We start from the raw sequence: 27,027 nt of genomic DNA, 5'->3' as shown, positions 1-27,027 counted from the left end.
TACTGGAGGGCTCACTGCTATAATTTTCTAGTTCTGCCCTCTACAAGCACCTAGAATCTAAGGGCAAATTCCTCCCTTGTACAGCCCTTCTGGCATTAAAAAAAAAATGTCAGGTCCACTTCCCATAAATGTTCTCTTTTTCAAGCCGAACATTCCTGTTCTCTTTACCATTCCTCTTGACCCACTCTCAACACCTCACCTTTCTGATTAGTCATCTTCTGAATGCTGCCTGTGAAACCAGTGTCCTCTTTAAAATGAAACATCTGGAGTGGAACTCAGTATTTCACATGTAGCCTGAGCAGTTCATGGTGTAAGACCACTTGCTTTCCTATTTTGATTATATTATTTTATGACTATATCTCAAGACTCTTAGCTATTTTAGGTTATTCTCTTGCCTGTTGCCCTTATAGTTACCAAACATCTTTAGTTGTTTTTCATATGAATTTCTGCTAAATTTGGTCTATCTCATTCTATACTCTTAGGGTAGGGTTGAATTTTACAAAACCCAAATGGAGAAGTTTGCAGTTATGTATATATTGTTGTTTGTCTCAGCTACCTGTAACAAATGAATTTTTTTATCTTGATTATCATTAGTTTTAGGTCCTCTGGAAATTGGCATATATAGTGTCTTCATGCTCATGTCATAGACAGGAAACATCAGCCACTTCTTATTGAATACTGGTGACTCTTTCCTTTGGGTTTAAAAATACTGAATGGGGGTTGTTGTGTCTAGTTTCTTTCAGTCAGCTGTTAATCTTATACTGTCTGCATTAGCTTCTGGCCACCTTAAATGAAAGAAAAAAAGAAAAAAAGCAATATCTCATTTGTGTTGTTGTGGATGTCATTATTTCTGAAAGTTTATTCTGAACGTCCTGGTACCATTTCTGCATGTTCATGTCATTCCCCTGTAAGCTTCTTCAATCCCTGTTCTTTCATCTTTTGTCCAGACCTTTAATTTGAGCTCATCAGCGAGTTGTCTAGAAAGTTACATTGGGTTTGTTTTTTTTTTTACATGTTGGTTTGTTTATTTTTAACAAGCCTCCCTGTTTTCTTCCTTACTGAAATTATATGCAGTTGTGTAATAATGGACTTTATGCTTGCCTCCTCAAATCCCTTTAATTGAAATGAGTTTTGCTTTAGAGGGTTTTTGCAAAGTTTTTGTCTTTTCTCAGAACTTTTGAAATCTGATTCCCTAAAATCTAGAATAGGTGTCTGACTGCCTAATCAAATCCAGTTTTTCAGATAAACCTATATTCTCTACCTGATGCTTCCCATTCAGATCCATCCAAAGCTGGGTGGCCAAGAATGGTTGTGTTACATAATGGTTTATGAAGTGGCATATAGAATTTATAGAGTCTAACATAACTCTTTTTTAAGACATTTAGACATTTCTAACCACATTTAGAATCTTCTTCACAAATTCACTATGCATGTATCAGCATATTTTCCTTCTTTAGAAGTCTCTAAGAAAATATACTGAATACAGGTGACTAGCACAGTTCCCACTAAAAACTAGATTTCTAAGGTTAATTTTTGCTTTAGATGGGAAAATTTTATTTTTCTGATTCTTCCAGCAATATTTCAAGTATAATAAATTCATGTAGAATTTTCTTAAATTGATAAATTTTACTTAAGAAAGCTCTTACACATATCATTAAGAAGCAAATGATGTCTTATGTGCTGCCAAATTTACTTTGGCAGTATACATTGAAGAACCAAAGATTTTTTTTAAATACAGGATAATAGTTGAAGATAAAAATCCCTATAAAGGGGAAAGTTATAGCTGAAAATACATCTGAATATTTAAGAAATAATAGTACTTTAAAAAAAAACAGGAAAAAGAAAGAAATAATAGTACTTTAATGAGGAATTTTTAAATGTGAGGAAGTTAGTACTTAAGAAAATGTAATGAACTTTTAGATGTACACTGTTTCTTTAGTATAAATGTTAATCATATTATTTCTATTTTTACAGGTGATGTTTAGCTAAAAATAAAATATTTTCCTTTGATGACAGGTATACCAGAGAGGCAGGGGTTCGCTCTCTGGACAGGAAGTTTGGGGCCATTTGCCGAGCTGTTGCTGTGAAGGTAGCAGAAGGACAACATAAAGAAGCCAAGTTGGACCATTCTGATGTGGCTGAGGGAGAAGGTCTGTGACGTTGATCTGGGGCTCTCGGGCTCGGTGGTAGGAGTCAATGGCAAAAAAAGTTGAACATGGAGGGATGGTGTTGGGTAGGCCTTAGAGCAGTAGTACATACTACTGCACCAATAGATACATGCAACAAGTAAGTAATAACTTAACACTGATGTATTTTATCAAGAGGATTCTCTTTTACAAATAGTACAGAGTTTCAGCTGGAATAATACTCCATATTAATGCTTTAAAGGTATCACATTTCTCCAGATTTATGATGGTGTGCTTTACATATGGGTTCTGGTGTTCCATTTTTTCTTTCTGATCCAGACTGTTACAAAGTCTTTCAGTATTTATAGCATAGAAAGTTATTACACCAGTTAAAAAAATCCAAGCTGTCCAAATACTGCAAGGGTAGATCTTTGTACTCTGGAAGAGCTTTATATGTCATAATTTTTCTCACACATTTTCTTTGATAGGTATACAATTAAAATTAAATTATTTTTTCTTAAATAATTGTGGAGGGGATGGGGCGCCTGGGTGGCTCAGTGGGTTAAGGCCTTTGCCTTTGGCTTGGGTCATGATCCCAGGGTCCTGAGATCGAGCCCCGCATTGGGCTCTCTGCTCAGCAGGGAGCCTGCTTCTCCCTCTCTCACTGTCTGCCTCTCTGCCTACTTGTGATCTCTGTCTGTCAAATAAATAAATAAAAATCTTTAAAAAAAAAATGTGGAGGGGGTGATAGGGAAAGAAAGGGAAGATTTCTATTCCTAAAATTAATCAAATGTGACCATTTCCACTGGTACCCAGTTAGAATGTTTTAACTTCTTGCCCCAGACCTGTAAGGGGTCTCTGTTCATCATACCATGCTGCTACACAACTTACCAAAACTTGCTTTAACAAACATGACTTGAGTAGTGGGGAAATTGAAATTTCCTAATAGTAAGGAGGTTTATTAGATGTTCTACCATTTCCATAGCTCTTTCTAGAGCAGTTTGATGAATGCAGTTGAAGAACCATAATTTGTGATATACTTAGTGGAATAGATGTAAACATCTTCCCTGTTTTTCCTTCTGTTGTTAAGCACAGTGCATATAACACTTTATCATTAAAAGAATGGACTTTCATACAATCGTCCTATTTCCAGTATGATGCTTTACCCCTGTTCCCACTGTGCCAAGAACCTCCCTGGTTCATTTTCTCCAGGGAGTAAACTTCCTGTCTGCTGTTGAGCTGGAGAAGGATGTTGTCCTTCCTATACTGACGGAGTAGGGGTAGGGATCTTAAGCTCTAATTGTTTCTTCCACAGACTTTAACATTTTTCTGTTTAGTACCATTCCTCATTGATATTTTCAGGGGTACTTCAAATTCCTGAGCCTTCATAGCATTTTGTGGATAACGTTAAGGTTTCTTCTTTCTCTAGCCTGAATGTTTATTACTTCCTATCCACCCACTTTCTGTTTTCCAAAATATTATCAGCATCTCATATTAGCTATTGTCTTTCTTCTTTCTCTTTTTGTTCTTAAGGGTTTATACTTTTTAAATTTCTTAATTGTCACTTTATAGGATTTGGAGAGGAAGTTTAAAGATAAACACATATTCAGGCCATCATTTTTAAAAATCTTAATTTTTAAAAAGTTCCCTAGGTGAATGATAGCCTGTAAAGAATGGAATCACTGGTATAGCTGACAGTGACAGTGGAGAACTGAGGTATTTTTCCTCTTCTTCTCTTTCTAAATATAAGGCCTAGATCCTCCTGAATTTCCCCCTTTTTATTCTTAGAATACTCACTTTGTGCTGTGGGCTGAAGCGCCTGAATTTTTTGTTCTAGGCAGACAGTGAAATGAGTTTATCTAGTTAGCTTATTTTGAGAAAATTGAATTTAGGATTGAGAAGGTATGTTTGGGGACTTATACCAATATATTCAGAGGGATTTGATGCCAAAGGAAACTTCCCATAGTTATGCAATGCTTAATGTTTATACATATGTCTATTAGCATATTTCCAATAATATCTGTGATCATATTAGCTATTTAAAGATGACCCTGAAATACTCAAGAACTGGAAACATGCAGTTTTTCATGGCAATATCTATTTATTTATTTATTTGAAGTTTTTATTTATTTAAGTACTCTCTACACCCAGTGTGAGGCTTGAACTCAGGATCCCAAGATCAAGAGTCGCATGTTCTTCTGACTGAGCCAGCCAGGCGCCCCTGATTATTTTTTCTTAATCCATGATCCACAGAACAAATCCCAAATGATGACATACCCAAGAAGATTTGAGTAGCTAAGATATTACCCAGGTATCCACAATAAATAAATATTAGAATAATTACTTGTCTCTTGATGGTGATTTTGGTTGTGGATCTCATGAGAGCCTGTAGACTCTAAGCTACTTCTACTATTGTAAGATGCCCTTGAGTTTATTATAAATGACCCTCCTCCAGACTTCAGTAAGATAATTATAAGGTGTCTTGAAATTAGTGCTTATCAATTCAACCAATCCAAAAGGAAAATTCCTGCAAAAGGGTCAATAACAGGTTTTATGCCACGAAGTTCAAATGGCTTAATAACTGAAAGTTTTTCATTAAGAAATGAATTATTTAAAATTAGAGTATAAAATAGAATAGTTGTTTTAGAAATTTCAAGGAATGTAGTGAGGGAGTTATTTTTAATGTTAAAAATATTGCTGGATTTAGTTACTGCCAGGAAGAAAAGTAATTTTAGGCCACAAGCTTCAAAACAGGCAGAAACCTCCAGTGTATCAAACATACTTTCTGGAGTAGGCCCAGAAACACTGGTCTGTGAACAGTTGTCTTTGTATTTGTGGGGTCTGAACTGGCAGTTAAACAGAACAAATAATAATGGAGTTTTAAAAGCCTGCTGAGATTTATAGTTGATCCATGTTAGAGGAGGAATATTTATGGTTTTTGGTCACTTACCCATAAAGTATGGGATTACTTCCTAAAAGCAGTGCTACCTATGTTTTCTTCATGTTTACTAGTGTATTCTGAATTGCCCTTTTCCTTTCTGGGATATTAGTTGGATTGGGAGATTTAACAAAAATACACGTGGCTAAAATTTTATTCTTCATTTTGCCTGCCTTTAGCTACATACACAAATGTCTGATTTATTTAATTTTGCGTCTTTGGATGTCTCTCTATAAAGAGGCAAATGTCCATTTGTTTAAGTACTTCTGCATCATATGTGTCCATTTAACATCTAGTAAGATTTTCTCCTCAAAAATTATCCTCAGGAAAGGATTTATATTGTAATTTATGAATTATGGTTTTCAGAATATGGAACAGTCTCTGTTTTTGAAAAATATAGTTTTTATTAGAGAAGCTACATTAAACTTAACCTCAAGCTGTTAATTTCTTATTTCATGGAAAGGATCGAAAAGTTAACTAGAAAAAGAAAGAGTTAACACAGATTTAATGGTTATTCCTGAGGTAGGTAAGATCCCATTATAAATTATCTTTTAAATATCACTTAAAGCAATACTGTTTAAGTGTTTATGTTATGAAGATCACAGATACTTATAGGAAAAATGAATTAAACAGCTAACGTGTGAGAAATGAATTGGTTCTCTGAAATTAGGATGAAATTTCCAGTGGTGGCATCATACATAGTTTCAAGAACAACTGTCCAAGACAGTCTGGATAGCGAGTTTAATGTGTCCTGCAGCTTGTTCTTCAAGATTGCCTTGGCTATTGTAGGTCCTTCAAATAGCCATATAAATTTTAGAAACAGCTTGTCAGTTTCCACTACTAAATAAGTAAATAAATAAAATCTCCTGATACTTTGACTCTGCATTGAACCTGTACATCAGTTTGGGGAGCATTGAAATTTGATATTATCATATATCCTAATTTTTGATCAGCCTCATTTATTTAAGTCTTAGTAAATGTTTTAATAGTTTTCAGTGATGAGCTTTTGCATACTTTTTCTTTAAATATATTCCTAGTTATGTGATCTTTGTGTATGTATATTACTGTAAATGATATTTTTAATTTTTTTTATTTTCTGATTTTGTTGTTGTTGTTAACTCTATGGGAATACTGTATTAACCCATATCCAACAAACTTGCCAAATTGACTTGTTAATTCTGAGCATAGATTCTTCTGGATTTTCTGTGTACACCATCAGTCATCACAAATGCAAATAATGTCGGTTTCTATCCTTCTTTTGCTGTCATTTTACCTTTTATTTCATGTCTTCCCTAATGCATTAGTTGGGACCTCCAAGAAGAGATTGAATAGAAATAGTCATGATAACCAAAGTAGGCCGAAAATAAAACCTGTGAAGAAATTACCAGCCTATATAGCCTTTGTTTTGTGCCCTTGGGCCACCACTACTCACCTAATCGACTATGATAAAATCTCATTTGTACAGGATTCTCAGTAGCTGGCTAGTTTACCTCCAGTTCAGTTCATATCCCTTCACAGCATTTCTCAATAAACACTATGCCTTGCCTGTTTGATTCCATTAACAGATACGTATTTATAAACTTGGCTATCTGTTTCCCAGTCCCTAGGAAAATAGAAGCTCTAAGTCAGAAACAAAAGCTGAGTGGTTGGGTGGTTTGAGTCATAGGCGGTAAGATTTGATGTCAGTGAAAACATGCCTGTCCTCGCATGATAGATTCCCTGGGGACCCTACTGACCAAAAAATGCTGGCTAGACCACAGATCTAACTCTGGCAGTTTCTGTACTTTGGTCTGGATCTCAGTTTGACTGAGTTGCATTTTGACATGTATTGTTTCTCTGATATGTTTGCCTTGTATATGGCAGTAAAATCAACCTAATATTAAGTGGAAGAAGGTAGATACAGTATCCTTAATTTTTTGGTATGTCCCTTTTAGACAACTTTATAGTTAAAAATGCATCAAGATAAAATATTTGAATTTTATAGCACCAGTTCTCCTCATTCATTAACTTTAATTCTCCCAGTGCACCACATTACTGACCTGGGGAGGAAAGGTTTCCTGCCACGGCCACTAAGTCGGCTTAGTACTGTTAGGGGTCAGGTGCCGTGGGAAGAACTCTGTGCTAAGAGGTTTGGATGCCTACTTGCTTGTGCTTTTGTCACTTTACATCCCCCTCATTTCCGAGGCTAGCTCTTCTCTTAGCCTTTCTTGGATCCATTTCCGGGAGGAATCCTCTTTCGTCAGGCCACCTTCAGGGTTCTTTGTTGTGGCTTCCTGCCATTGATTTCTCAGGCTCTGCATGTCCTGTATGATAGTTATTTTAAGTGTGCCTCCTTTGTAACTAAAACAGGAAGCTATTCCTGCAGGAGAATCAAGCGTTTTGATCCTTTTAGTTGTTTTTTTTTTTAATCAGTCTTTTGTCAATCTCAGTCATATCCATTCTCTTGTCAACTGTCATGAAAGCATTTCTTATATTAATGAAGAATACTGTATATAATGCTATTAGGAAGTGACCTTGGAGTTTCATGTAACTTTTTGCTAAATTCTTTTATGTTTGACTTCTTGGAGCAGTCTTCTACTTGTTGCAGAACTACCTTTATCTTTTGTATTTTACATTAGTTATCTAAGGCTATATAATGAATTACCCCCAAAATTTAGTAGATTAAAGCATTATACAAACATTTATCATCTCATAATGTCTGTGGGTCAGGAATTGAGGAGCAGCTTAAACTTAGCTGGGGAGTTCTGGCTCAAGACCTCCCTTGAGGTTATAGTCAAGCTGTCCGCCAACTGCAGGCTCAATTCAGGGAAGATCTTCCAAGGTCAGTTGCATGGTGGTTAGCTGACTTCAGTTCCTTGTTAACTATTGGCCTGGTCTTCAGTCTCTCACCACACAGGCTCACAACATGGCCACTGGCTTCTGTCCCCTCCCCGCCTACCACCTTGAGTAAGATACATGAAAAGTGAAAAACAGAGTCTAAGACAGAAGCTACAGTCTGTTCTAATCATCACTCTCCCCTGTTCTGTTGGTTGTACAGACAAACCCTGGTACCATGAGAGATGGCACTACACAGGCATGTGAATTCTAGGAGGTGGGAATTATTGGGGGTAATCTTGAAGATGGCTCTCACAGAGTCTTTTTCTCACTTAAAGAAGACTTTTACACATCTCATCTCTATAAATACAACCCCCATTTCTGAGAGTTGAAATAGTTTGTTTAGAGTTCCTTAGAACTCTAAATAAGAAGTCATCCTGTGGTTTGGTTGTTAATAGAGAGTGGAAATTTCTGTGCTGTGGAAATAGTTAAGAGTAGCTACATTATTCTGTTGGGTGGGCCTTCAGGGGAGAAAAGCTTAGTAAGACCCATAAGCAAATGAATAGTTCTAGCAAGCATTGAAACAACCTTCATTTGTCAGCATTTAATGTGGATTTTGTTGTGTCTTATTTGTTTTCTTTAGGGACATAAAAACTTTGTTGGATATTTTTAGTGAGGCAGAGTTAATGGAGTAGTTTCCTATTACTTGGTTTCAGTTGCATGTAAATGTCCTCAAATGCTTGAATCTGAATAATCCCTTATCTTCCTTTCTAGCCAGCATTAGAACAAAAAAGAGAGAGTAATTTGGGTGTGTGCCTCTGAACCCGAAAACCACATACCAGATGCTTTGGCTGTTTATTTTAGATTGTTATAATACCGAGTAGTCAGATTTTTGGTTTCTAAAGAGGAGCCTATGTCTGGTGGTTAAGAGGTCTTTGAACACTATGTGATGAGTCCCAATTTTAGTATTCATGGAAGCTGGATTTAAATTGGCCTACATTGGAGCACCTGGGTGGCTCGGTCGGTTAAGCGTCTGCCTTCATCTCAGGTCCTGACTCTAGGATCCTGGGATTAAGCCCTGCATTGGGCTGCCTGCTCAGTGGGGACTCTGCTTCTCCCTCTGCCTCTGCTGCTCTGCCTGTTTGTGCGCTGGCTCTCCCTCTCTCTCTGTGTCAAATAAATAAAATCTTTAAAATAAATAAATAAATTGGCCTACATTTCTCTAATCTTTAAGCACCACAACTTTGAAAATTTCTACTTATTCTTATAGAATTTACCAATCTAAAAGGCTATGGCAGTTCAACAGCCATCACAATCTAAGGAACTTTGTAAGAAGGCTTTTTCTGACCCAGCACTGAAGTTTGTGCTGTTGAATATCCATGCATCATACTTGAGCTGAGTTCTTATCAAACATCCAGGTCACATAGACAAGGCTTAGAAGTTTTAATTCAATTTCCCATTTACAGTATTTAAAGTCTTGCTTCACCTGTTCATGCTTATCTTTCCTTTGATTGTATTAGTGGCTCAGGACAAATAGAATTTTCCAGTAGTCAAAGGAACTAAGGTTAACCATTGAGGAGTATGGACTAAAGAGCGTTTTATTTGCAAGACACCTGATTTGCTGGTTTCTAAAGCTGTGGGGTTTGTAGGATTCTATTACAGCTAATTGGATTTTATAAACCAAGATTACCTCCCCCCCAAAAGTCTAGAGATTAAGACTCTAATGGCAAATACTTTGCATTTGGAGGCCTATTAGGCAGTATGTTGTGTACAAACATCTAAAATGAAGTGGTTCTTTAATGCTGAAATGAAAATATCATGTTGGTATATACCACCAATATCTTGAAGATATACTAAATATTCTTTTCTGACATTTACACTAGTTTATTCATAGTTCTCTCATCAATATTAGCCTGGTTTAAGAAAGATTTGTTTGTCTACATAGACCAGAACGAAGTGGCAGTGAAGGAAAAAACCCTACTTACGTATGACAGGAGCCGAACATTTGTTATTTAAACCCTATTTTGGGATAGGAAAATCAAATATTGTCAAAGAATTAAAAAGCCATTGTTTCATTTAATGAATCATATAGGAAGATGTCATGGCCTTTGAGTGTTATTGTCATATATGAGTAAAACCAGCCTTTTAAGTTACAAGATATTAAAACATTACTTACTTTTAATCTTACAAATAGTCTCTGCATTTTAACTGATAATCTGAAAAGTTTCCCAAGACTATTTTCTGAATCTCTAATACAGGAAATGAGATGTGTTAATGCGCAAAACCTGCTTAGACACAGTGGTCCATGCTCCTTTGTCTTGTACAAAGACCCTGTGTCCCGGACCCTTGTGTAGTTTTAACTCATTCAGTCAGTGAGCCAGCTAGCATTTACTGTACGCCTGGTTCTAGAGTAGATCCTGGGAGGCAGATGAAAGAAGACTCCTCTGACAAATACATATACTCCATTGGGTGAAGTCGATATATAAAATAATTTTTAGATATGTGATATTTCAAGTGTGCTTGTGTTTAAAGTGCTGTGAGGCACTGAATTGATCATTTTACTTATTATAGATACTGTAGCATTTTAAAATTGCTTTTAGCAAATTGAGACAAAATGTCATTTGCTTACATCTCAGAATTAATTGGAATGGATAAATAGATGGAAAATGTATTTTCCAGGTATTCTATTTTAGTATTCTTTGTTTTCATGAGTAGATATCTACTACTAAAATTGAGAAATGTTTTATAATTTTAATTTCCATCTGTATCTTAATAGTTACTATGTAGAAATGTTTAGTAGGTGAATTTGAAAAAAAAAAAAAAGGTATTTGGTAATGTTAAAATTCACCCACAAAATAATGAATTAACTATTGGCAAAAGGCACCTAAAAGATTTTATTGCTAGCATGAGGGTTTTCTGGACATTTGAACCACAGATTTCTCCATTAGAGCTAGTTCCTTTAAAAAAAAAAAAAAAAAAAAAAAAAACAGATTGAAAATATGCAGTCACAAATGCCTTGGCAGCCCTGCTCAGTAACTTGAATCTCAGTTGCACTTAGCACACTTCCTCTGGCTAGGAGCATGCTTTTCTGGAAAAGATTAACCTGAAACTGACAGCACAAATTATACAGTTGGAAATATTCAGGTTTTTCTGATTTGTTTTTAAGATACTTTGTTTTCCCCTTTCTGCCTTCCCAAGAGAAAGCTCTCAGAAGCATTGTATCCATGGTCAGTTTAGCCCTGAGGCACATGCTTGTACTGTCTTGTAAGAAATGACAGAGCTGCTTATAATCTCAACATCTCATCTCACTTTTTAAAGTAGACCTCAGTTTTTTAAAAAAAAGTTGTTTTAATAACTTCAGCCATGCAAATATTTTTCTTCATGCCTGAATGCAGTCTGGATCCATGTGTATGCACCCACACTAAAGAAATGAAATAAACACTATCCCCCTTTATTGGTTCATGGATGACCCCTCTGCCAACTAGCTGTTAATAAGATACCTAGTAACACACCTCCTACATGCATGCATACAAATAACAGTTCAAACAAATCTGCATGTTTCATTCAAGAGCCCAGTGTAATTGGATTCACCAATTAAAAAGATTTTTAATCATTCAGTAATAATATTATGTAATTAATTTTTTAAAATATTTATGTTTACCTTACAAAATCAGCATATTAAGACGAGTAATCTTTTGACAAATCAAAATAATGATGGTTTTGGTGATTTTTCATTTGTCCAGAGATGTTACGAAGATTTATTCCAGCAGACATACCTGACTAGCTATGTCATTTAAGGCACCGTGATGAGTTGGTATGGCAAGACTCGACTTCATCTAGTTTGATTCTCATTCTACAGATAAGGAACCTAGGACCCAGTTTCTTACTCAACAGTTTGCTCCATAAATGTTGGTTGAGTTATGGTATGGGTACTGTTCACTCCTTCAGCCTAAAACGTGTTCCAGAATAGTGGGAACTATGATTAGAAAGGTAATTTGGCATATATTGTAGTGGATCTTGAATGCAATTCTTAGAAGTTAGGAGTTTGCTTAATTTGTGATGCAGACCCATAGTGATACATAACTGTGGAAGTGATGTAAAGATTGATTGACAAATAGTGAAGAAAATGGATACAGGCCTATCTTGGAGATACTGAGGGTTTAGGTACAAACCACCACAGTAAAGTGAATCAAATGAATTTTGTGGTTTCCCAGTACCTATAAAAGTTATATTTATACTGTCCTGTAGTCTGTTAAGTGTGCAGTAGCATTATGTCTAAAAAAATTAATGTATATTCCTTAATTTAAAAAATATTTTATTGCTAAAAATGTTATCCATTGTCAGCTTTCAGCAAATCACAGTCTTCTTGCTGGTGGAAGATCTTGCCTTGGTGTTGATGGCTGCTGACTGATCAAGTTTCTGAAAGTTCAGCTGAAAGTTGTGAAGGCACATCCTTAAAAACAGTAATGAAGTTTGCCACAGTGTTCCTTTCATAAGCAGCATGTGATGCTGGTTGGTAGCATTTACCCACAGTAGAACTTGTTCCAAAATTGGAGCCTGTCCTCTCAAACCCTGCTGCTCCTTTATCAACGAAGTTCATGTAATATTCTGAATTCTCTGTTGTCACTTGAACAGTCTTCACAGCGTCTTCACCAGGAGTAGATTCCATCTGAAGAAGCCTCATCTGTAAGAAGCAACTCCTCATCCATTAAAGTTTTGTCATGAGATTGCAGTGATTCATTCACATGTCCAGGCTCCACTTCTGGTTCTACTTCTCTTGCTCTTTCCACCACATCTGCAGGTACTTCCTCCACTGAAATCTTAAACCTCTCAAAGTCACCCATAAGGGTTGTAATCAACTTCTAGCTCCTGTTTATGTTGCTGTTTGACCTCTTCCTGTGAATCACAAACATTCTTAATGACATTTCTAACGGTGACTCCTTTCCAGATTTTCAGTTTACTTCACTTAGACTCATCAGAGGAGTCACTATCTGTGACATCTATAGTTTTACAAAAATGTATTTCTTAAATAAGACTCAAAAGTCAGAATTATTTCTTGATTATTATTAGAATTATTTCTTGGTTGCAGAATGGGTGTTGTGTCAGCAAGCATGAAAACAACATTGATCTTGTACATTTCCATCAGAGCTCTTTGATGACCAGGTATATTATCAGTGAGCAGTAATATTTTGATAGGAATCTTTTTTTCTGAACAATGGGTCTTAACAAAAGGCTTAAAATATTCAGTAAAGCATGTTGTAAACAGATGTGCTGCCATCCAGGCATTGTAGTTCCATTTGTAGAGCACTGGTAGAGTAGATTGAGTGTAATTCTTAAGGTCCCTGGGATTTTTGGAATGGTAACTGAGCATTTGCTTCAATTTAAAGTCACCAACTGCATTAGCCCCTAACAAGAGAGTCATATGTCTTTTGAAGCTATGAAGGCATGGATTTTCCTCTCTAGCTGTGAAAGTCCTACATGGCATCTCCTTCAAATAGAAGGCTGTCTCTCTCTTTTTGAAAATCTGTTGTGTACTGTAGCCACCTTTACTTAATTCTCTTAACTAGATCTTCTGAATCACTTGCTGCAGCTTCTCCATCAGCACTTGCTGCTTTACTTTGCACTCTTACCTTACAGAGACAGCTTCTTTTCTTAAACTTCATGAAGCAAGCTCTGCTAGCTTCAGACTTTTCTTCTGCAGCTTCCTCACTTCTCTCAGCCTTCACAGAATTGAAGAGAGGCGAGGCCTTGTTCTGGTTTGGGCTTTGGCTTTGGCTTAAGGGAATGTGTGGCTGGTTTGATCTTCTCTCCAGACTACTAGAACCTTCTGCATATCAGCTATAAGGCTGTTTAACTTTCTTATCATTCATGTGTTCACTGGAGTAGCACTTTAAATTTCCTTTAGGAACAGTTCTTGGCATTTACAACCGGGCTGCTTGGCCAAGAGGCCCAGCTTTCAGCCTGCCTTGGCTTTAGACATGCCTCCCTCACTAAGCTTAATTATTTTTACCTTTTGACCTAAAGTGAGAGATATGTGACTCTTCCTTTCACTTAAACACTTAGGGGCCATTGTAGAGTTATTGACTCACCTAATTTCAATATTGCTGAGTCTCCGGGAACAGGGAGCCTCAAGGAGAGGGAGACAGATGGGAATGGCCAGTTGGTACAGCAGTGAGGACACACACAACATTTATTGATTAAATTCACCGTTTTACATCGGCCTAGTTCATGGTACTCCAAAACAATCACAATAGTAACATCAAAGATCACTGATTACAGATCACCATGTAATAATGATGAAAAAGTTTGAAATATTGTGAGAATGACCAAAATGTGACACAGAGACAAAGTGAGCAAATGCAATTGGAAAAATGGTGCCAATAGACTTGCTCTAGGCAGGGTTTACAGGGTTCACAGCTAGTAAATGTCCTTGTCAAAATTCTAACCTAGGCAGACTGGTGAAGTCTAAACTTAGTGTCTACACTGTGCTTTCATTATTCCTATATACCCTATGTTCATTGTCCCTGTAACAACTATTCGAAGTGTAGATACTCTTTCTCTCATTTTAGATGAGGAAGTGGAAGTTTTAAGACAAGGGAAATGAAAAATCTGAGAAGGGTCTTAAGCAATTCCATTTACAATAGCAAATGCAAATCAAAACTGTAGTGAGCTGTCACCGCACACCTGTCAGAATGGCCAAAATCAAAAACTTAAGAAACAACAAGCATTGGTGAGGATATGGCGTAAAAGGAACTACTCATGGGAATGCAAACTGGCGCTCTATGGAAAACACTATGAAGTGTCCTCAAAAAATTAAAATAGTAATTGCACTACTGGGTATTTACCCAAAGAATACAAAAACATGAACTCAAAGGGGTACCACCCTGATGTTTATTGCAGCATTATTTACAGTAGCCAAACTATGGAAGCAGCCCATGTGTTCACCAACTGATGATTGGATAAAGAAGATAAAGAAGATGATTGGATAAAGAAGATACATATAAAGATATATATGTATATGATGGAATATTATTCAGCCACAAAAAAAGAGTGAAATCTTGCCATTTACAACAAGATAGATAGAGCTAGAGAGTATAATGCTAAGCAAAAGGAGTCCATCAGAGAAAGACAAAATACCATATGATTTCACACCTATGTGGAATTTAAGAAACAAAACAAGCAAAGGGGGAAAAAAAACAAACCAGAGAGAGACAAACCAAGAAACAGACTCTTAACTGTAGAGAACCAAACTGATGGCTATCGGAGGGAAGGAGGGTAGGTGGATGGGTATTAAAGATTATACTTACCATGATGAGAAAAAAGAAAAAGCAGTTCCATTTATAATAGCATCTTAAAAAATACTTACGAATAAATCTCATTAAGGAGGTGAAAGACTTGTATGCTAAAAACCACCAAACATTGCTGGAAATATTTTAGAAGACCTAAATAAAGGGAGGGATATCTTATGTTCATGGGTAGGAAGACTTAACATTGTTAAGATCTACAATTTTATTTTTTTAATTATTTTTATTAACATATAATGTATTGTTTGCCCCAGGGGTACAGGTCTGTAAATCATAAGGCTTACACATTTCACAGCACGAACCATAGCCCATACCCTCCTCAGTGTCCATAACCTAACCACCCTATCCCAACCACCCCCTGTAAGCAGTCCTCAGTTTTGTGAGATTGAGTCATTTATGGTTTGTCTCCCTCCCAATACCATCTTGTTTCATTTTTCCTTCACTACCCCCCCCACAACCCCCCACCCTGCCTCCCAAATTCCTCATATCAGAGAGATCATAAAACTGTCTTTGTCTGATTAACTTACTTCGCTCAGCATGATATCCTCTAGTTCTATCCACATCATTGCAAATAGCAAGATTTCATTTCTTTTGATGGCTGCATAGTATTCTGTTGTGTATATATATATACACCACATCTTCTTTATCCATTCCTCTGTTGTTGGACATCTAGGTTCCTTCCATAGTTTGGCTATTGTGATTTATATCTTTAGGGTAAATACCCAGTAGTGTAATTCCTGGGTCATAGGGTAACTCTATTTTCAACTTTTTGAGGAATGTCCATGCTGTTTTCCAGAGTGGCTGCACCAGCTTGCATTCCCACCACCATTGTAGAAGGGTTCCCCTTCTCCACATCCTCGCCAACATCTGTCATTTCCTGACTTGTTAATTTTAGCCATTCTGGTGTGAGGTGGTATCTCATTGTGGTTTTGATTTGTATTTCCCTGATTCAGAGTGATACGGAGCACTTTTTCATGTGTCTGTTGGCCATTTGGATGTCTTCTTTGCAGAAGTGTCTGTTCATGTCTTCTGCCCATTTCTTGATTGGATGATTTGTTCTTTGGATGTTGAGTTTGATAAGTTCTTTATAGATTTTGGATACTAACCCTTTATCTGATATGTCATTTGCAAATATCTTCTCCCATTCTTTCCCTTGTCTTTTGGTGGTGTTGACTGTCTCCTTTGCTGTGCAAAAGCTTTTGATCTTGATGAAGTCCCAATAGTTCATTTTTGCCCTTCTGTTGCCTTTGGCGATGTTCCTAGGAAGAAGCTGCTGCGGTTGAGGTCAAAGAGGTTGCTGCCTGTGTTCTTCTCAAGGATTTAGAGGTTGAGGTTGAGGTCTTTCATCCATTTGGAATCTGTTTGTGTGTGTGGTGTAAGGAAATGGTCCAGTTTCATTTTTCTGCATGTGGCTGTCCAATTTCCTAACACCATTTGTTGAAGAGACTGTCTTTTTTCCACTGGACATTCTTTCCTGCTTTGTTGAAGATTAGTTAACCATAGAGTTGAGGGTCCATTTCTGGGCTCTCTGTTCTGTTCCATTGATCTAGGTGTCTGTTTTTGTGCCAGTGCCATACTGTCTTAGTGATTACAGCTTTGTAATAAGAGCTTGAAGTCTGGATTTGTGATGCCACCAACTTTGGCTATTCATGGTCTTTTCTGGTTCCTTACAAAATTTAGGATTATTTCTTCCATTTTGTTGAAAAATATTGATGGTATTTTCATAGGGATTTCATTAAATGTGTAGATTGCTTTAGTTAACATAGACGTTTTCACAGTATTTGTTCTTCCAATCCATGAGCATGGTACGTTTTTCCATTTGTGCCTTCCTCAATTTCTTTCATGAGTACTTTATAGTTTTCTAAGTACAGGTTCTTTGCCTCTTTGGTTATGTTTATTCTTAGGTATCTTATGGTTTTGAATGTGATTGTAAATGGGGTCGACTCCGTAATTTCTCTTTCTTCTGTGTTGCTGTTAATATATAGAAATGCAACTGATTTCTGAGCATTGATTTTATATCCTGACACTTTACTGAATTCCCCTATAGTTCTGTTTTGGAGTGGATTCTTTTGGGTTTTCCGTATAAAATATCATATCATCTGCAGACAGTGGGAGTTTGACACCTTTTTTACTGATTCAGATGCCTTTTATTTCTTTTTGTCGTCTGATTGCCGGGGCTGGGACTTCTAGTACTATATAGAAAAGCAGTGGTGATAGTGGACATCACTGCCGTGTTCCTGACCTTAGGGGAAAAGCTCTCAGTTTTTTCCTATTGAGAATGATATTCACTGTGGGTTTTTCATAGATGACTTTGATGGTATTGAGGTATGTACCCTCTACCCCTACACTGTGAAGAGTCTTAATCAAGAAAGTATGCTTTACTTTGTCAGATGCTCTTTCTGCATCTGTTGAGAGTATCATATGGTTCTTGTTCTTTCTTTTATTAATGTATTGTATCACATTGATTGATTTGTGGATGTTGAGTCAACCTTGCAGCCCAGGAATAAATCCCACTTGGTCGTGGTGAATAATCCTTTTAATGTACTGTTGAATCCTATTGGCTAGTATTTTGGTGAGCATCTTTGCATCCGTGTTCATCAAGGATATTGGTCTGTAATTCTTTTTGATGGGGGTCTTCATCTGGTTTTGGGATCAAGGTAATGCTGGCCTTGTAAAATGAGTTTGGAAGTTTTCCTTCCATTTTTAATTTTTGGAAAAGTTTCCAGAAAACAGGTATTAATTCTTCTTTAAATGTTTGGTAAAATTCCCCTGGGAAGCTGTCTGGCCCTGGGCTCTTGTTTGTTGGGAGATTTTTGATGACTCCTTCGATCTCCTTAGTGGTTATGGGTCTTTTCAGGTTTTCTCTTTCTTCCTGGTTCAGTTTTGGTAGATTCTATGTCTCTAGGAATACATCCATTTTTCCAGATTGTTAAATTGCTGGCGTATACTTGCTTATAATGTGTTCTTATAATTGTTTGTATTTCTTTGCTGTTGGTTGTGGTCTCTTTTCTTTCATTCATGATTTTATTAATTTGGGTCCTTTTCTTTTCTTTTTGATAAGCCTGACCAGGGGTTTATCAATCTTATTAATAAGTCTTTCAAAGAACCAATTCCTAGTTTTGTTGATCTGTTCTGCTATTCCTTTGGTTTCTGTTTCATTGATTTCTGCTCTGATCTTTATGATTTCTCTTCTTCTGCTGGGTTTAGGCTTTCTTTGCTGTTCTATCTCCAGCTCCTTTAGGTGTAGGGTTAGGTTGTGTACTTGAGACCTTTCTTGTTTCTTGAGAAAGGCTTGTATCACTATATACTTTCCTCTCAAGACTGCTTTTGCTGTGTCCCAAAGTTTTTGAACAGTTGTGTTTTCATTTTCATTTGTTTCCATGAATTTTTTCAGTTCTTCTTTAATTTCCTGGTCGACCCATTCATTCTTTAGTAGGATGCTCTTTAGCCTCCATGTATGAGAGTTCTTTCTAACTTTCCTCTTGTGATTGAGTTCTAGCTTCAGAGCATTAGGTCTGAAAATATGCAGGGAATGATCCCAATCTTTTGGTACTGGTTGAGACCTGATTTGTGACCTAGGATGTGATCTATTCTGGAGAAAGTTCCATGTGCACTAGAGAAGAATATGTATTCTGTTGCTTTGGGATGGAATGTTCTGAATTTATCTGTGATGTCCATCTGGTCCATTGTGTCATTTAAAGCCTTTATTTCCTTGTTAATATTTTGCTTAGATGATCTGTCCATTTCAGTGAGGGGGGTGTTAAAGTCCCCTACTATTTTTGTACTATTGTCGATGTGTTTCTTTGTTTTTGTTATTAATTGGTTTATATAATTGGCAGCTCCCATGTTAGGGATATAGATATTTAAAATTATTAGGTCTTCTTGTTGGACAGACCCTTTGAGTATGATAAATAGTGTCCTTCCTCATCTCTTATTATAGTCTTTGGCTGAAAATCTAATTTATCTGATATAAGGATTGCCACTCCAACTTTCTTTTGATGTCCATTAGCATGGTAAATTGTTTTCCACCCCCTCATTTTAAATCTGGAGGTATCTCTGGGTCTAAAATGAGTTTCTTGTAGATAGCATATCGATGGGTCTTGTTTTTTTATCCATTGGTAATCATAATTCTGAACTCTAGTTCTGACATATTACCAATGTCCGTATTGATTAGGTCCCTAGCCATCGGTACGGCCTCTTGTTCCTTTTTTTGTAGTGAGTTTTTCCACCTTGTCATTTTATCCAAATAGGACTATATGAATGAGAGAGTAAAATACTAAAAGGTTAGCAAAGACCCCAGAAAAATATACACTAAGCAAATAAAAAAAGACCAAAATTGGGGGGAGAAAAAAAGCGGGGAAAAAAAAAAATATATATATATACTAGACTGGTGAATAGAACAGAGCCACCCATTTGATTTTGGATGTATTCTGAACTCTTAGAAGAACTACCTCCCAAAATTTTAACGAAAGAAAACCTTATGTGTATATATACACAAAAATAAGGGTAACACGATGAAGGGATGGAATGTGACTCTGAAGATGAAAATTTAAAAAGATTCTAAAAACAGAATTGGTAAGTTTGTGGGAAAATAAAAAAAAAATGAGGAGAGAACGTGATCAGGCTGGAGCTAGAGTTAGGATATATTTTGATCTATTATAAGAAATTATATCCCAAAATTTTAAAGAAAAAAAAACCCTATATGTATACAAAAAACAAGGTTAAATACAATGAAGGGATAAAATATGACTATAACAATGAAAATTTAAACAGATTTTTTAAAAAAAGATATTAGTAAGATAAAATAGTTCAAAAATGTTAAAAGAGGAAAGAGGAAAAGTTAAAAAAAATAGAAAAAGAAAAAAATAAAATTCAAAAAATTTAACTTCGCAAGACTGAAGGATCATGGGAAAAAAGCCATGAATTCTATTTGTTGCTTTCCCGTAGCTCTGGAGTTCTGCAGTTCTCGTTGATGGGTGAACTTGGTCTTGGTTGGATGTTCTTGCTGATCTTCTGGGGAGGGGTCTGTTGCAGTGATTTGCACATGTCTTTGCTGGAGGCAGAATTGCACCACCCTTGCCAGGAGCCAGGCTAAGTAATCTGATCGGGTTCGCTCTCAGTAGCTTTTGTCCCCTGAACACTTTCCATAGAGCTTTGGAGGACGGGAATGATGATGACAGCCTCCCAATCTCCAGCCCAGAGAAGCCAAGAACTCGGGCCCTCACTCCTCAGTGCGCCTTCAGAGAAAAGCAGTCAATCCCTCTCATCTCCCTGGTCTCCGGCCAGGCTCTGTGCTCACCCAGCCTGTGACTGAGCATTTCTATCTCTGGCGCAATGCCCTGTTTGGAGTATCCAAACCCAGCAGATTCCGGGATCCTGTGCAGATCTGATGCTGCTCCTCCTGGAGGAGGTAGGAGGGGGTCTCTGGATCTGCCACTTGTGGGGGTCCCTGCTTGACAAGCAGTGGCCTGACTGTGCCTTGGATCATGGTTTAAAGTAAGCCTAAGCTGAGAGCCCCCACCTCGGCTCCATCTCTGGAGCCAGCTTCCCTGCTCCGATACCTCGCAGCTCTGCCACACTCAGACACCCCCAGTCTTTCTGTGACCCTGCATGTCCGGAGACCTCACTGTCCCTACAAGGGCTCCACCCCCACTTAGCCTCTGGAGCGACATCCCTCAGTGGAGCAGTGGAGCAGACTTCTAAAAGTTCTGTTTTTATGCTTTGCTGCTCCACTGCTTGCCAGGAGCCAGCCCCTCCCCCTGCGGTTTATCTTCCCGTTGCTTCAGACATTCTCCAAACGTCCTACCCTCCCAAAAGTGGTTGATTTTCTGTTTCTAGAATTGCTGTCCTCTCTTCTATCTTCTGTTGATTTGGTAGGTGTTCAGAATGGTTTGATAACTATCTAGCTGAAGTCCCAGGACCTAATGCTATATCAGTTTCCTACTCTTCCGTGTTCATGACAGCATTTTTCACAAGAGTCAGAAGATAGAATCGACTCAGGTGGTGATGATGAGTGGATAAGCAAGCTTTGGTAAACACATGCCATTATTCGGCCATAGAAAGGAGTGAAAGTCTGATAGCTGCTACAGAATGGCTAGACCTAGAAAACATCATGCCAAGTGAAATAAGGCTGACACAGAAGGACAAATATTGTATGGTTCAATGTAATGTGAGCTACCTAGAATAGGTACATTCATAGAGACAGAAAAGTAGAACAGAGGGGAGAGGAGGATGGGAATTTACTATTTAATGGCTGCCAAGTTTATGCCGAGATAATGGAAAAGTTTTGGGTATGGATGGTGGTGATGGTTATATCAGCATTGCGAATGTATTTAATTCCACTGAATTGTGTACTCACAGATCGTTAAAATGACCCATATTATGTGATACATATTTTACCATAATAAAAACACTTTTTAAAAAAATAAGGAAATTTCCCAAAGTCACAGAGCTTACAGGTGGGAAGAGCTGGACCACAAACCCAGGTTCTCTGATGCCAAGGCCTCTTGGAAGTGAGGCAGGTCAGTTGTACTTCTACTGGATATTTCTGAGGATCTACCCAAAGGGAGGAATAATAAAAGTGGGAAGTTTCATATTTTTGTACCTAAAGCAAGTTGATATATCTGTGTGTGTGTCTGAGGCCTTAAGATCTTCTTAATCTAAACATATTAGCGGGATGCCTGGGTGGCTTAGTTGGTTTAAGCATCTGCCTTTGACTCAGGTCATGATCCCAGGGTCCGATCAAGTCCTGCATCAGGTTTGCTGCTCAGAAGGGAGCCTGCTTCTCCCTCTGTCTGCCAGTCCCCCTGCTTGTGCGTGTACTCTGTCTCTCTTTCTGACAAATAAATAAAACCTTTAAAAATATTTTTAAAAAATATGTGTATATATGTATGTATGTGTATATATATATAGATATATATATATCTCAGCTACTCATAGTGGTTAAGAGTTGACTGTTGGGAATCTCTGTCACTGCTTAGAAACAAGTGTTTTTGTGTTAAAGGATAATTCTTTTTTTTTTAATATTCTAGAGAGAGAACGTGAGCAGTGGGAGGGGCAAAGGGAGAAAAAGAGAATCTCAAGCAGACTCCCCACTGAGTGTGGACCACACCCCCCAACACAAATTTCCATCTCACAGTAAGTGAGATCATGACCTGAGCCAAAATCACAAGTTGGATCCTTAACCAACTGAGCTACCTGGGCACCCCAGGATAATAATTTCTTAACTGCAGAATCATTGCCATCAAACAAGTATAAAATGACCATATGTCAAAGATTTTGATTAATTCATTAGTTAATGAGACAACCAGTGAAATGTTACAGTTGGTTCAGCAGGGAATCCGGGAGTACACCCATATGTAGGCAATCAGGAATGCTGACATTGGCAAAACCAGCTTCATCAGACAGTGAAAGAGGATCATTTGCACCTCTCTTGGACAAAGTTCACTTTCATTTCTACAGACGAGCATCATTTGCATTACTCTCAGTTTCTACAGCTTTCAGAATTGAAAAATAGCTGAAAAGCAGTAAGACACAGACCAGCTAAAAGGATACACTGAACAGGACACCTAGTTGTCTGTTTTCACTCATCCCCAAGTCTGTCAGAGTTTTGGGTTTTTTTGTTTGTTTGTTTTTTTACAAAAGTCACAGAAGGGAATCTATGTCTGTAGTACCAATTGATTATTTTCAATTAGGAAAAAATAATCTAATCTCTGAATGTACCACCAGGTTGCCTTGTTTTGTCGAGGAACTCTTGAGCTACAGGCAGAGTTGGGACAAAATGTGTCCTTGGTCAGGAGCCACTAATCCTGGTACTGTCTGTAATTTGCTGTGTACTTAAGGCAATTGGTTTAACCTCTCTGGGTCTCAGTTTCATTGAGTGAGAAATGGAGGGTTGGGCCAGATCTTTGACTTTCTTCCTGGCTTTTCAAAGTTTTATATATCATGGTTTTATCATGGTTTTATCCTATCCTTCTTGAATTCCTGATTCTTCCTGAATTCTGCTAAGCCTCAGAATGAGACCCAAACATTCTCAGGGAGCTATTTCAGGGACTCTGTATTAATATGACAGAAACAGGTAGTTTTCATTTCTTTGGAGAACTAACCCTGTGTTTGGGGCCTTGGCGATTGCTGGCTGCAGTTAACAGTATTCTGGTACACTCCATCCTTCCCTCCTCTATCCCTACCTCGAGAGCTTTAGAAACCAGCTCTTTGTGAAGATGAACACTTTGTCCATTATGGACATGAAAGTGTTCCTATTATCGCTCTGCCTCAGAGTGTAGCTTTTGAACTCATGAGCTGGCACTCGAGAGTGTAGTGCCTACTTGAAGTTAAGCAGAATATAGAGAATAGTAAGTGACAACTAAAATGTTCTGTCTGGAGTAAAGATGATTATAAATAACCTAGGGCATCTGTGGTTTGGTAGATTTTCATTTCCCCTGCATTCTGGGTAGTTGTTGATGTTAGTAACCTTTTTTGTGTTCCTGGCCTCTGCTGCTTTCCATTGGTTGGCTCACCTACCAAGAGATGCTGTTTTCCATGAGATTTATTCAAAAGGCAAGAAACTTTTTTTCCCTTTAACACAAAGTACCTGGGTGTTTTCCGGGGATATTATACCCCTCTATTCTACCTCCTTACCTCTCCTCTTAATATCTTCCTTTCTCCCTCCTTCCCACAGTGATTCTTGGGCTCTTGGGCCTGCTTTCATTTAAGTCATGCTCCTCTGAGAGGAAAAGTGGGTGGGAAAGAACACTTGATCGTGTCCTGGGACACCTGCTCTGGAAAGCCTAATTCTTTCATATGAGGAGTTCTTAGCTGTAGAGAGTCCTTTCCTAACGGCCAGGGTGACATCAGCTCCAGAGTCGGGCTTAGCCCCCGAGGGAGGGCACCGCAGCACACGCACACATATGTTCTTGTGCTGCCAGGGGGCTGCCCGGTGAGCAGAGCGAGCGCAGTGCAGCTTGTGCCCCAGGTGCTGCTTGCTTATCTGCTGCCTTCATGCTGTGAAACTCCTTGGATGCGTGGCTGCATCCTGAATGCAGCTCTGTTACACAGGCTGACAGATAACATGGATGAAAGAAGACCTAGGAGACCTCTCTGAGCAGAGTGCATCACCAAAAAGAACTTCAGCTCCCTCCCACTTTTAGAACAGTGTTATCTTTGAAGTGAAGAAACAGTTGAAGTGGAGTGAGGTTTGAGCTAGCTTCTCATTTTATTTTTCCGTGGCCTTTCTTCTCAACCTCTGTTGGTTTTTTTTTTTTAATATTTTATTTATTTATTTGACAAAGAGGGAGCACAAGCAAGGGGAGTGGCAGGCAGAGGGAGAAGAAGAAGCAGGATCTTCGCTGAGCAGGGAGCCAGATGTGGGTCTCAATCCAGGGACCCTGGGATCATAACCTGAGCCGAAGGCAGACGCTTAGCCAACTGAGCCACCCAGGCACCCCTCAAACTCTGTTTAATAGTACTTTATTACTTAAGACTATGCTTCTAGATTATTTGTAAAGGAAATTTGGGTACATTGAATGTAATAGTAATGTATATTATAACCTAGGGAAGAATCTTGAATTTTGTTATCTTTCTCTTTTTTTTTTCTCTCTTTTTTCTTAGAATTGTTAAATTTATGTGGCTCCCAGCAGTCCAGTGATTGCGGTTGAAGCCCTCTTTCTGGGGCCCTGAGTGAATTAGGTTGCAGAGGGTACTTTGTTTTCTTCAGCAAAAAGAGCTATGGAGTAAGATCTGGGAGTCTTAGAGGTCTGTGTGAAATATTTCTCCAACTCTATAATTCACTTCCTCCCATTTATACATATTTTGGCTTTCAACATTGTTAAATTCTCCCAGTGACTCTCTGAAGGTTACTATAATTATGGTTTCGCAGATTAGAAAAACAGATACAAAGGGGTAAAGTAACTTTCTTCAGGGCCAACTGGGAAGCCAGAGCCAGGATTGGAGACTGTTACTCATTGACTATTTCACCATGTAATCTTAATCTCATAACTCAGGAAATAACTTTAACATTTTGGACTATATTATTTCATTCATTTCTCACGTGTATTTTTATTATGTTATATTAGTAAAAATCATGCCATGTGAAAGTGTATACCCTCCTCTTTCCTCAAATTGATGTCATTCCAAAAGAATTTTCTCACATTACTTAAAAACACTTGGGAAACAATTTTAGTGACTGCGTCGTATTTTCTTTGATGGCTGTACCACAGTTATTCAGCTATGTTCCTAATGTTGAGTGTTTATATTGGGTCTCATTTTTGCTCTTACAGTCAGTCTGCAGCAAGTAGCTTTGTTGTCTGAACTGTTGCCTAAGTAGCTTTGTTGTCTGAACTGTTGCCTACACAACAGTCATCTGCATTTCTATTTATGTCCTTAAGGGTAGATTCCTGCAAACTAGGACCACTGGGTCTGAGTTTGACTATTTGGGAAGCTTTTCTGGAAGATTGAATCACTTTATATTTCCATAAGCTCGGCCTTTGGGAAGATTTCTTCACTTTCTTTAACAGTGATCTTTGTCATTTCTTAAACTAGTTTGCTAGAGTTTAATTTGGTAACCAGCAAATGGTATCTTGCTCTTAGTGTAAGCAACTTTTCTACTTGGTGAAACAGTCCTTTTCATGTGTCCTTTAGCCATCTGAAGAACCACTGTTTCTGCCCAAGAAAAGGGCACAGAAGAGGAAGACTGCGGTTCCAGAGAGAAGCACTTGCGGGACAGAGCTTGTGTTATGTTGGGAGAGGTTGAACTTTCTTTATTGTTGTTTGCCTCGCCTTGAAAAATCCACCTTACTTGAATGCTACAGTCTGGGGCAGAGCCAGTAGTGAGTCCTTGGGACCTTGCCACTGGCTTCTGTGGGTGCTGATCCCTCTGGCAGAGGGGGCAGTGTGGCACTAGAGCTGAGGGCTTGAAAGCTCATGTATAGGACACAGAGCGTTCACCTATAGCTGGGGTTTCATGCCTTGAATGGCATCTTTGTGAAATGATGTCGTTCTGGTTGTTTGTTTGAATGAGGAATCAAACTGTGAATTCTCTGAATTCTGTTTCCTTACTGTCACTTTGCAGTACATGTCGGTCCTTGTGGATGATACTTAAAATCCAGTGCTAGCCTGTCTTTCCTAATTAGCTGGCACCATTTTTTTTTGGCTTGAGCTTTTCATTCTCTAGGCTCATGTTGTAATGATGGAACATTTTAAAACACAGATTGGTTCTGAGTTTATTGAATTCTTTATAACACTGTTGCTGTGCCTAAAGCCTGATGGAAATGGCCATCTTTCGTCTTTTGAGGTCTAGTTGCATTAGAAATAGCTTTCCCTGGTTAAGCATCTGCCTTCTGCTCATGTCATGATCTCAGGGTCCTGGGATCTAGTCCCACTTCTGCATTGGGCTCCCTGCTCAGCAGGGAGCCTGCTTCTCACTCTCCCTTTCTGTCTGCCACTCCCCCTGCTTGTGCTCTCACTCTGTCAAATAAATAAATAAAATCTTTAAAAAAAAAAAGAAAAAGAATGCTGTCCCCACCACCACTTCCTCAGTGCTTATAGCACTGAGTTCACTACTCCACTTGGAAAGGGATTGGGTGTCCTGAAGCATTAGTTACATAATTGTGGATTGGTTTTCACCCATCCAGCTTGACTTCCTCCTGTGATCATGAATTCCAGGCTAGCAACAGTAATTAGATCTCAGAAAGTCCCATCCAAAGGCACCAGGCCAGAGAGCCTCACAGCCTCTTCTATGCATCAGCTGAAGTTTCAGAGCCATTCGTTTTCAGGGTATGGTGGTAACCTTAGACAGGTAGCACTTTTTTGTGTGTGTGCATTAATTTTAATGAAGCAATGACACCTGCTT

At 38.1% G+C, this 27,027-nt stretch overlaps 1 protein-coding gene across 1 annotated transcript in view; it reads left to right on the top strand.

Moving 5' to 3' along the window:
* Positions 1-27,027, top strand: part of LONP2 (lon peptidase 2, peroxisomal) — a 120,016-nt gene that overhangs the window by 75,774 nt on the left and 17,215 nt on the right. Inside the window, exon 11 of the mRNA XM_080828152.1 lies at positions 2,017-2,150. Coding sequence (XP_080684278.1) covers positions 2,017-2,150 — 134 coding nt within the window. The remainder of the gene's footprint in view (positions 1-2,016; positions 2,151-27,027) is intronic.

Source organism: Martes martes (assembly GCF_963455335.1).
Source record: "Martes martes genome assembly, chromosome: 17".
Classification (NCBI taxonomy): Eukaryota; Metazoa; Chordata; class Mammalia; order Carnivora; family Mustelidae; genus Martes; species Martes martes.
Note: the sequence above shows the minus strand (reverse complement) of the source record. Positions and strands in the feature narration are given on the sequence as shown.